This window comes from Puma concolor, chromosome D1 (assembly GCF_028749965.1).
Source record: "Puma concolor isolate L17-30 chromosome D1, mPumCon1.1.hap2, whole genome shotgun sequence".
NCBI lineage: Eukaryota > Metazoa > Chordata > Mammalia > Carnivora > Felidae > Puma > Puma concolor.
In genome coordinates this window covers 112,223,051-112,235,254 of record NC_141676.1, presented here as the reverse complement: position 1 = coordinate 112,235,254, position 12,204 = coordinate 112,223,051, and the positions used below count along the sequence as shown (strand labels likewise).

Here is a 12,204-nt window from a genome sequence, read left to right as displayed (position 1 = left end):
CTGGTATGTGTCATGAGACTGTATCAGCTCTAACAGTGACTGGGGACACAACCAGAAACTGCTCATATAAACATAATTGAAGGACACAGTGTTCGAACTATTTTTACCTAAGGTATAGCTGGAAGGATTCCAGACAACTCATTTACCAACAAATATGGGAAGGTGATGCGTGATGACACTGACTTTATCTAAGACCACTCTAAATGGTACGGGGCACAAAATATAAAGTTGGAGTCATGATGTCGTTTTGCACTTTTGAATTTTAAACAATATGGCAGACTTTCTAACAGGTTCATCTCCTAGCCAGAATCAAGAAAGGAAGACACAGCAGCCACACTGTTCCCACAGAGGTGAGGTCTGGAAGGGGTCACCCAGCCCAGGAGGCTTCTGTTTGGAGTGTGGGGTCATCCTCCTCTCATTATTTCCTGAACCACACGGAAAAACCTTAAGGTACTCAGTCTCTAAGCACTTTTCACCTCTAAACTTGCCACAGAAAGCTGACAGACTAAAAAGTGAGAAGTCTGTGGGCTCCTGGGTTATGGGTGTGCATTTGGAAAACAAAGAACAAACAGACACAGAACACACAGAACAAGACAAGGCCGGGAGAGTGTGCTGTACAGAAAGATGAGGGTTTCCCGAAAGAGTTACAACTGAGAATGGCCCTAGTGTTTACTTTGTCCTCGTCTGCATTCTTGGTATAGTCAGAGCTGCTGTAATTCACAGAGGTTTCAGCAGTTTCTGGATCTACTAAAGATCCTAGAAGGGACGGAGGTTTTTTCTGCTTTTAGAGGACTGTGTGGAATGAAAACAATCCCTCATCTCATTCCTCAAATATCTTAAACTTTTCCCTACACTCAGGTCCCTGACCAGAGGCAGAGGGTATCCCACATGCCTCAGGCGACCCCCAAGGACAAGGGGGAGAACCATCCCTCACCTTGATAAAGACCTCACGGTGCCCTAGTTCATGTTGTTTTGTAATTAATCAAATAACTGTGGACCGGTCAGGCACAACTAGCAATTTAGAAGTCATCAGTAAAACAGAGGTTTCTCAGTATACATCATGGGAAATCACGATTTCATTACAGATTAAGAATAAATATGAGGACGCTTGGGTGGCTTTGTTGGTTAAGCATCTGACTCTTGATTTTGGCTCAGGTCATGATCTCATAGCTTGTGAATTTGAGCCCAGCATTGGGTTCCTCACTGACACTGTGGTGCCTGCGTGTGATTCTCTCTTTGTGCCTCTTACTCTGTGCCTCCCAGACTCTCTCTCTCAAAATAAACTTAAAAAAAAAAAAAAAAAGAATAAAATTGAGAATACTGGTTTGGTGTATATCCTCAATGGATCTCAAGAAGGGTGCATTTCTTCAGACTTAAGGCAAAGTGTTCAATCTCTCAGCTTATCTACAAGCTGCCTTCCACATGAGAGCAGTTATTATATAACGAAAGACTAATTTTACACTATTGAGAAAAGGAAAACTATGAGAAGTTAGCAGTGAAGCTGCAGAGTTGCACTGATACCATCAGAGGACTAAGCTAAGCTCTATGGAACTTGAATTGAGGGATGTAGGGCTACAGTTCCCAAAAACAAACAAAAATAAAGACCCTTAAAATAGTGAATAAATGACCTTCTCCTCAAATAAAGTCTTCACATTGAGTCCGGGTGGATGGGGCCCATGTCCTGTCATCCTTTCCAGGCTCTTCAGACAGGGGGATGCTAGAGGAGGTGGGAGGGTCACAGAGGAGGGGCATGAGCTCCACCAGTCACAGGGACAAGTGCCTCATTGCCTGCGGCACCAGAGGAGAACACCCTTCTGTCACCCCTTCAGACCACCTGCCATCCTTAGTGCTTGTGATTCTTTCCAGACCACACGATGATCACACACAGGAACAGGCTGCACAGCAGAAATTAGACTGTGGCACATCACAACATGCTCCTTACCTCTCTTGGAGGGTTCTGCGTCTCTGGTCTTGCAGCCATTGGTTTCTGCCTCCTGTATCCCTCAGGCAGCCTCTTTGCTTCCATCCTGTCCAGTCTTGGATACAGAAAAATAATGGACTTATATAAGAGTTGCAACACCACGTCATCTTCTAGACAACAAACAGTGCACGCATCACCCCTGGAAACACCCATAAAAATGCAAGTCAAATGACCACACCTGTATTTCAAGTAAGCGACCTCCCTGCCCTACTCCGCCATCTCCCTATCCCAGATCTGAGTCTTGATCTGGGGGAGAAACAACACATCCACCTTCAGTCGTGCCAGACTGTGCACCAAAGAAAGAGGAGGAGACAAGAAAACACTTACCTAGTTGTCCTGAGCATTCTTCTCATGAGCTGCAATCTGAAAAAGCCAACAATGAAAAGCCCGTGGTTAGGGATTCCAAGGGCTGCTACACTCACCCGCATGAGGTGCTAAGGGTTCAGTATGTCAGGCAGAGCTCAGGTTACCTGGTATCTAAAGGTGAGCTCTGCCTGCTGCAGCTGTTCCCATGTTTGTTCAATTTGTTGCCTGTGAGTTACAATTGGTCTTGTCAGATAAGACCCAATATTGGGTATGATTTTAAATAATCTGCCCACGTTCCCAACAACCTCATATCTGTCCCCTGATACAATTTATTCTTACACATGAAACACTTTTCACATGATTATAAATGTACAGTAGGATCAAAGCTATTGTTACATCCTTACCTTACTCATTATTCCATGCCCGTAGGGCTCAGAGTTCATAGAATTCCTTCCCATTTTCAATCTTTCCCTAATTCATCATGTGACAAGTGTCATTCAGATAAAGCTCTATTCTTCTTTAACTTATATCCTCACCAGGATGCAAAGACGAGGGCCATGGAATGGCACTACCATGTTGATGGTTATGATTCATCGTACAACACACTGCTCTCCTATAGATTATGACAACTGACACCACCCCCAAGGAATGTTGGCATGGACAAAGTTTCTTACATAGTCTGGCTATTGCTTGAGATCTGCAAATGTTTAAAAACCTAATTGTTTTGTTCTTTCTAAAACTTACCTTTTTTATCTGTTAATACTCTACGGATATGATCTCTGAATTTTTTTTTATATTACTAAGTTGAGTCTAAACATTGTAAAAAGGTTAAAAAAAATGAACACAGGTTTCATGAGCTGCTGGTAATTAGTAGCTGAACTCACTTGTACTTATTTCTTTCGTAGCTGTTTTCCTTTTTTATTAATGTTCATTTTTGAGAGAGAGAATGAATGGGGGAGGGACAGAGAGAGAGATAACAGAATCCGAAGCAGGCTCCAGGCTCGGAGCTGTCAGTACAGACCCTGACACGGGGCTCGAACTCATGGACTGTGAAATTATGACCTGAGCTGAAGGCAGACGCTTAACTGACTGAGCCCCCCAGGAGCCCTTTCTGTAGCTATTTTCAAATTTTACCTGCAGCTGCCAGCTGATTCTTCTTTGCCATCAGTTCACACTATCATTTGCAGCTTCCTAAGATGGGAAAGATATATACAGTCAGGACCAAGATCCAGAAATTCTCCCTTTTTACCTCCCAGCACTCTTGAAGGCCTATGCAGATATCCCTTCCCCCACCTCTCCCATAAATGCACAGACTGACAACACAATCAGAGAAAGGAGGTGAGCACCCCATTTAAGTTAAAGAAAATTCAACCTCTGTTGCCATGTCTCTGCTATCGGAACTGTCTTTCTAGTTCTCTTTTTCCTCTCCTTCATCATAAAGTCATCAAATAACATTGCACTTCGTGCCTTCCCAGAGTTGGTCTTTGTTTGAGATGGTGAAGACTCATTTCATCAGTGTGAAAAACCATGTCTGACCAACTGTACCCATTAGGATAAGGCAGGGGATCATCACTAGTCTTACACCTCCATGGGGAGCCCTGATTCTCAGTCCACAAGTTGTACCATGACACAATCACCCTGAAAGACGACCTCCCAGACTATGGCTTCACCAACATTGCAGCTCACTCCCAGACATCGCTAGAGTTCAGGACTCCAACCCCTGCCTCCACCTTTACATATCCTAGTGGAGAAAAAGGCCAATCGTAGAGGGGCAACATCTCCTGAAGTATAACCTGATATGAAATGTCACACAGTCTGGGTTTATTTCCAGGAAACAGACTTCAGATGGAAAAATCTCAACTTCATGGAGCCAATCTACTTTAACAAGACTGGTTCCATTGATAGTGAAGGCAGCAAAAGGCAATGCTTAGAAAGGCTGGTTTGTTGTGTTGCCCTCAGACTATTTTGTTTGTGGTGTTCATTTAAAGGCTTTCACATTGACACTTAATGTACTCAAGAATCACATGCAAAATTGAAATTCTCTTAGAAATGGACACAAAAGCATGAGACACAGAAAGGCACATGCATTTCCTTCTGGCCTCAGGCAGTCCTTCAGCAAATGCTTTCTGGCATGGTTGTAATGTAGTGGCTCTGTTGTAAGGGGTTGAAGATAGAAAGGTGGTCAGGGCACTGTACTCACAGAAAGAGCTTACAAATTAAAAAACAAAAAACAAAAAAAACCCAGAAGATGCCAGTGAGACAGAACAGACCCTAACCCCAGGTGTGGAAAGGACTAACATAAAGCTGAGTCTCCAGGGAAGAGAAGGAAGAGTTCACTTTCCAACATAAGTGAGGGACTCTAAAGTCCCTGATGTCCTGAGAACAAAAGGAAATACTGTACAAAGGAGGAAGCATGTGAGTGAATGCACCAAATATTTAACAACCCCACGAAGACACACAAGACCAAGATAGGAAGGAAGCCCAGGACAAAGCCAGCCTGGCAGTTGGACCCAATCTTCCTAGGGCTCATCATTGATTTGGGGGGCATACATCTGAATGGCAAAGAAGCTGAACAACCTTATGGGCAAAGACTTAGAAGTAAACAAATGTAGTTCAGGGGTGGCCAGCAAAGATGAGCCCTAGTGAAGCTGCAGGCTTTGGTCAAGACTCAGAAAAGTTACATGTAAAACCTCAGGGGACAGGAAACAATTCGACTTTCTTAGGGGTTGGGCCTGCACTGAACAATCTCACTGGCCGAATGGATGCAGGGATTCAGTACAGCTGGTACCCCTACCCACTTTTCAGAAAGCAGTTTCTATTGTGTCTGTAGCAAGATAATTCAAATTCCCCCCCCCCCCCCACACACACACACATTTTTGACCCATGTCTGGCCCTGAACAAAATGACCTAATTGCTGGATGACAAAACAGTGTGATGGGCTTGAAACCTATAGGGCAATGTAGGTGTATCTACAGTGGATCCAGGTATCAACGTTACTGCTGGTACATTCCCTCTTTGGCCCCAAATTCATGACACAATGTGTGACAAGCACTTAGGGCAGAAAGGAAAATGCAGGTTACAGAAAGCAAGGTAGGAAGGGCAGGCACAATTCCACTGAATGCATTTGGCAAAATACTCTGGATCCAGTTCCAAAAGAAATATAATTATCTCTATTGGTTGCCACATTCTTTCTTACAATGCAGTACTTGTGACAGTTCTCACATGAATATCTTACTCTTCTGTAGCCACTTTTCTTTGTTCATAGAATTCTTCTAGGTGATATGCTTTCTCCTTCAGCTGTTTGACTTTTGCTTCCTTTGTTGCTTTCACAGTCCTCAATGCATTACACTTGTCTTCCAGGGCCTTTTTATTTTCTGTAAAAAAGAAAAAGGGGTTTTCTTTATAAAGGTGCACAAGACCTGAGTCTTGATTTTGGCGAGACAGAAAAAACGCAAGAACCTTGAAGGCATGAGGGTATTCTTTCCCTTTCCAATGCAGTCATTGCCATCATATGGAGATTTCTTCCCAACAGAAAATACACCTTCCAGTTGACAGTTATTGGACCTCAAGGCTCTTAGCTCCACATCCTCGAATTCAACATTTGAATCTTGTAGTTAAGACAGATATGAGAAAAGACTTTTACAGAAAACTGATCGCACAGCATTGCAATAAACAAAGACCTTGAGGCATAAATATAACTAGAAGACAAAGATGGTGGAAGATAGTTCACGTCTAACAACTCATAAGTGGCTTTCTTAGTGGTATACATATGTATGTATATGCGTATGTGTGTGTGTGTATCCCCCTTCCCCCATTCATGTTGAGAATTCACTGTTCAGCCTTAAGAGAGAAAGAGACTACAGATCACCTGGGTGGCTCAGTCAGTTGAGCATCAGACTCTTGATTTTGGGTCAGGTCATGATTCTAGGATCATGCGATCCAGACCTATGTTGGACTGCAAACTGAGCATGGATCCTGCTTAAGATTCTCTCTCTTTCCCTCTGCCCCTCTCCCCCACTCACATGCCTTGTCTCACTAAAAAAAATAATGATTTAAAAATATCTTTTTTAAAGGAAAGGATTATACACTTTGGCTATCACCCTTTCTCTCTCAACTATATTTGGGGATTTTCTACATATCTTGGAGGGCAGAGTTGAATGATGTGATAATTACCTAGTTGTGAAAACAAAAGGTAGTCCTTGAAATGGCAAAACTTATCTTGGTGGTCCTACTGAAATTCCAGCTCATTGTTCAGAAAGAAGTTTGGCTCCCAGAGGCCCACTCTCTACTGTGGTAAATGGCAAGCAAATATGCTGTGCTCACTTCACCCAATGAACAAAAAGCCTCCAAAGCCAAATTACAGTAAAACTCAGCAGCCAACTCTTACCACTTCCTGATTCTTCACATTCCTGTCTCTCTCTGAGTTTGCAAGGTAGCAAGTGCACTTTGAAGGGTGTCATTTAAAATTTCGTTCAAGTGGGTGCCTGGGTGGCTCAGTCGGTTAAGCATCTGACTTCAGCTCAGGTCGTCATTTTGTGGTTTGTGAGTTTGAGCCCTGTGTCGGGTTCTTTGCTGACCGTTCAGACTCTGGAGCCTGTTTTGGATTCTGTGTCTCCCCTTCTCTCTCTATCCCCTCTCCTGCTTGTGCTCTGTCTCTGTCTCTCAAAAAATTAATAAACACTAATATTTTTAATTTAATTAAAGTGCTCAACTATTTTTATGTTCTCCTTCAACAAAATGTGTTGAATGAGTAATAATAATTCATTACTTTTACTTGTGTTTTTTAGAATACAATCCAGGCAAAGAAGGGATTCTCACCTTCAATTTAAGAGCTTCATCAGAGAGAAACTTACTTTCTCTCTTAGTTTCCTGAAGACATTTCCTTAATTCATTGTTGTATAAAACACGAAAAAGGAATCAGAATTTAAAAAAAAAAAAGGCATAGTGCTAGATAAACCTACGTTCTAATGTGTGACTCCTTTCACAAATAAAGAGGTAGCTCTTTACATTTGTGAAGCTTATCTTGAATTGGTACTGCTTATAGAACACATAGAATAGGTCAGTGGGATGATCTACCAGAGTGGAAGTAACCAAAATGAAATCACAAAAAATATTTGAAAGGGCCATGCTACCTTCTGTTCCCAAATGGATATTTCTTCAGGAAGTAAAGTTCTCTGTTTTCTTTCTTAAAAGTATTGATCTTCTCAGTTATTCTCTGTAAACTAACTAAAAGGAGAGAAAACATTTTCTAAGTTTGTTACCAAACCAGTGACATCGAATAATCCCAGTGTATTAGCAGCACCGACACATGATCTGACAGGTGGGTGTAACTAACATTTTAGCTTTCCCATTGTGCCTGAAGGAATCAAGTTTTAGCAGCATTTTAAACCTAAGAAAACCTTATTTCAATGAGACTGCTATTTAAAATATTGTCCAAAATGGAGCAACACAATAAAATATCTTCTAATTTCTCTCCCATCTGGAAACACCCTTCTTGGAAAATTCAATCACTTCAAATACTTATGTCACCACCAGAGATGAAACCGAAAAATCAAATCCTATCAACTTACATTTCTCTCCTCCAGTTATTAAGGTACATACATAGGTCGCTGCAAATAAAGGAACAAACAAAAACAAAACCATCATTTAGTCTCGATTTGAGCTACTTACACCCCCAGGTGCTATTTGGAATATCAAGGAAAGCTCAAACTGCTGACTGATTGACTACTCAAAGGCCTTGGATGTCTTTCTGCTGCTCACAGATTGCCTTTCATGAACCCAAGGCTAGGGGCCCTGGAGGACAAGTCCTTTGGAATCAAACATACGGGTACAATCTCAGCTTTACACTTAGTGGCTGGAGGATCTGGATTAATGGCAATTCCTAGAAAACAAACTTTTTTCATTCCAACATGCGAACATTACCCTCCAACCTTACAGGAATATCATTCAACACACACGAAGCACCCAATTACAGGTGGATAACACATGTAAGCTCTAGAACAGACTCCTCTAACAGGGATTAATTCTCTCATCTGACCATATAGTGCAAACTTCTCTTCTGTTGGCCTAGTGTGAGAGCTCTTATGCCCTGAGGTCACTTTTCTCACCGCCACCACTGCTGCATTCAAAGGGATAAACACCAGCCTTGGAGGGTTTGCTAAGTGTCAGGCAGCCACCCTGGCTCTCAACAGCGCCATAGAACCACCACAGTCTACCCCCATTTGCAACAAATTCATTTCCACTCATGCCCTCCTGGCACAAATGGCTCCCTCCACTTCAGACTCAAAACCATGGTTTAAACCTCTCTTGTGACACACACCCTGCCTGGCAATATCTGGCTTCTTCTCTAAGCTTAGGCTTCTTGATAGACTCAAAAAGGGTTTTCTTATTGTGACATTTCAGCAAGAGCCAGGTCATGGCAAAGTACTCACTCCAAACCTCAGGCTCATATCATCACTTTTTCATTCCCTCTACTGTGGTGATGTGTTCCTCCTCCTGATGTCTTATCTTGAGATGGTAACTCCCTCCACATTGTCACTTAGGCTCTGAACAGGGAAGAGAAAGATGAATTTCAAGAGTTAACAAATCAATTAGACAACAGATGTCACCATATTTATTCTTAGTTGAAGTAAAAAGCACATTGAGGGGTGCCTGGGTGGCTCAGTTGGTTGAGTGTCTGACTTTGGCTCAGGTCATGAGCTCGTGGTTCATGGGTTCTACCCTCCCATCAGGCTCTGTGGTGACAGGTAGGAGCCTGTAGCCTGCTTCGGACTCTGTGTCTCCTTCTCTGTCCCTCCCCCACTCATACTCTGTCTCTCTCACTCAAACATTAAAAAAAAACAAAACAAAACAAACAAAAAAAACAACCCACACCAAACACCAGTACTGAGAAAATACTGCAAAGAAAACTAAAGCTTAAATTCTTACCATGATATTCTAGAGGCTCTAAGAGGGGAAAAAACAAATTTGTTGTCAAAACATTATTAGTAAAAGCCTACATTTTGCATAATTAATTCACAGGATTAAAAATAAGAAAAAATAGAATTTCCTATTTAAGTCATGTTACTTCACAATTTCTGTTAAAGAGCACAACGTAAATAGCTTTTTTCAACCAAAAATCTGTTTATATTGAATGAATATAAACAGCCTATTCAGCCTATTCAATTTTGACCATTGATAATACAGACATTTACAAAATGCTCTAAATCGTCCTTTCCCTCACTTATTTTTTTTTTAAACCCAGTATTCACACTGAAGTTTAGAACTAGGATTATTTTTAAATCCTGAAACAAAGAAACAGGAAGGAAGGAAGTGAGGAAGAGTAGGCAAAACCTTTGAACTAAGATATGTCTCTTTCATTCTCTAGAAAGCTCTTCTGAAATATTACATGAAGTTGGCTGTTTGCTGAATTCATACAGAGTTATAGCACACCAGGTGCCATGAGTTTTTCCAGACTGCTACAAATAAAAGACACCAAATGAGAGAAAGAATAAAACACGGCGAGAGCTAAAGCACAAGCAACAACAGAAATGGCAGCTAATGTTTAAAAAAAGAGCAAAAAGTGCTCTGCAGACCTCAGTCACCCCTGATAAATTCTAGCTGAATCAAATCTAGACATGACCCAGTTTTGACACCATTAACATATTTCCCCATTCTAAAGTTTTAAAGGATGATGAGAGGCTAAGGCCAGCCCTAAACCCTTGCCAGGACATCAGAATATCATCATGCTATCAAAAAGCCACTTAGGAACTTCTGAGCTTCCCTGTCCTTGTCACACAGCAGCACTGGCAGGGGAAGTGAAAAGGAATATGAACTCACCAAATACTTAATATTTGTGTTTCTTTGTGAAGGCAAGTTTTCTACAGTGGCAGGGAGAGGGGGAAATACTCATTTAGAAATAAATTCCAAAGTATTCTGTCTTCCAGAAAAGATCAGCCCTCAAGAGAAACTAAGAGCCTAACTGGGGATTTCCCAAAGAGTAACTGATACAGCTGAGGGAAAATACTCAACTCCAGGGCTCTCTCCTTCCTGTCTCACCTGGCAGTAAATTCAGCCCAACCCCCAGCCATATAAATATAAAAACCTCACACTCATGTTCTATTTACCTCAGTTTCTTTACCAGCACATAACATTTAGCTTTCCACACAACTTACAAGGCACAGTTAAGTAAAAACCACACAGTGTGAACACAGACAGCAAGCACTAGAATCACAGAGATGAGCAGAATGAGCAGAGATGTAGGAATTACCAGTCAGGGAACTTAAAACCACTTCCATTCCTATGATAATGCAGATAATGAAAAAAGTGGACATCATGCAAAAAGAGATGGTGAATGTAAGCAGAGAGATGAAACTCTAACAGTTTAAAGTGATTCGAGATATCAAGAGCACCATAACAGAAATAAAAAATGCCTTTGATCGGTTCATTAATAGACTCAACATAGTTGAGGAAAGAATCATTGAGGCTAAAGAAATGCCAGTAGCACCTTCCAAAAAGGAACACAAAGAAAATAAAAATAAAAATATGGCACAGAAAACCCAAGACCAGTGGGACAATTGCAAAATGTGAAACACACACATGTTAGGCATACCATGACAATGGAGGAGAGAGACTTGAAGCAATAATGACTGAGGATTTTCCAAAATGAATACTGGTCACCAAATCACAGATCCAGGATACTCAAAAAATCAACAGCAGGACAAATACCCAAACAAACATACAAACAACTAACAACAACAATAAACCCATCAACTATGCTTAATATATAATATTCAACTATGGATAATTAAAATAGTTTTGGAAATCTGGAGCAGGGGTTGGAGGTATAAGGAGAGAGGGGCACAAGAACACCTTACCCAAGAGGAATAAGGGTAAGAAATACCTAAGACTTCTTTTCATAAACCACACAATCAAGAATGAGATATTTCAAGTGTTAAGAGAAACATTAAACTATCTGTAGCCAGTGAAATTATCCTTCAAACACACTACAGAGTAAGGAAAATTGTCAGGGATCATGACTGGCATTATTTCAATGGTAAAGAAGTCAGTTCTCCAAAAAGACTCAACAATTTCTAATGTGCATGCATTAACAACAGATGAGTCTAGATACACAAGGCCAATGCTGACAGAACTTCTGGTAGAAAGAACTGAATCCATTACTATAGCTGGATAATTCAATACCCTCTATCAGTCACTGACAGATCCAGTACATAGACATTCAGTAAGATCACAGATGAACTGAACAGCATCACTAATCAACTGGATCCATTACCATCTGTAGAATACTTCATCCAACAGAAGATTATACATTCCTGTCAAGGTCACATAGAACGTTTACCGAGATGGGCCATATTTGTGGCCATAAGATACATCTGAACAACCACAATAACAGAAATCATAGGAAGTATGTTCTTAGACCATTAATGAGTCAAATTAGACCTCACGAACAGAAAGAGAGCTGGAAAATGACAAAAACTTGTAGATTAAATAAGCTTCTAAAGAACACATGGGTTAGAGGGGAGATTGGTGGGGGGATGGGCAAAAGAGGTGAAGGGAATCAAGAGTATACTTATGGTGATGAGCACTGAGAAATGTAAAGAATTGCAGAATCATAATGTACACCTGAATCTAATATTACATTTTATGTTCATTATACTTGAACTTAAAAAAAAACATGGGTCAAAGAAGACATTTCTACAGAAATTTTTAAATAGTTCAGTTGAAATGATAGTGAAAATTGAACAGATTAGAGTGAAATTTGTAATACTGAGTGCATATAAAGGCACAGTGAGTATAAAATTTTCTGCTTATTTATGATTTAAAAAATCTAAGGTACTTTAGTATATTCACAGCAAGGACAGTTCTCCAGAGGTAAATTAGAAGTGCACAAATTCCGAGGGAGGCAGTAATAATGTTAT

General features: G+C 40.9%; 1 protein-coding gene and 1 long non-coding RNA gene across 4 annotated transcripts in view; one reads left to right on the top strand and one right to left on the bottom strand.

Annotated features, from left to right (window-relative positions):
• Positions 1-7,293, top strand: part of LOC147576996 (uncharacterized) — a 97,422-nt gene extending 90,129 nt beyond the window's left edge. For 2 of the 3 annotated variants that reach the window (XM_086679240.1, XM_086679241.1), the window contains 2 exons: positions 304-2,170; positions 7,075-7,293. In XM_086679240.1, the coding sequence (XP_086535366.1) occupies positions 304-628 (325 nt within the window). In that variant the 3' untranslated portion in view covers positions 629-2,170; positions 7,075-7,293. The remainder of the gene's footprint in view (positions 1-303; positions 2,171-7,074) is intronic. The other variant, XM_086679242.1, reaches the window with a different exon arrangement.
• On the bottom strand, positions 3,177-9,092 carry LOC147576995 (uncharacterized). Its single transcript, XR_015241379.1, has 5 exons — positions 8,719-9,092; positions 7,858-7,896; positions 7,420-7,509; positions 5,510-5,661; positions 3,177-3,478 (listed from the first exon to the last, which is right to left on the bottom strand). It is a non-coding gene; the product is annotated as an uncharacterized LOC147576995 (long non-coding RNA).
• Between the last annotated feature and the right edge of the window lie 3,112 nt (positions 9,093-12,204).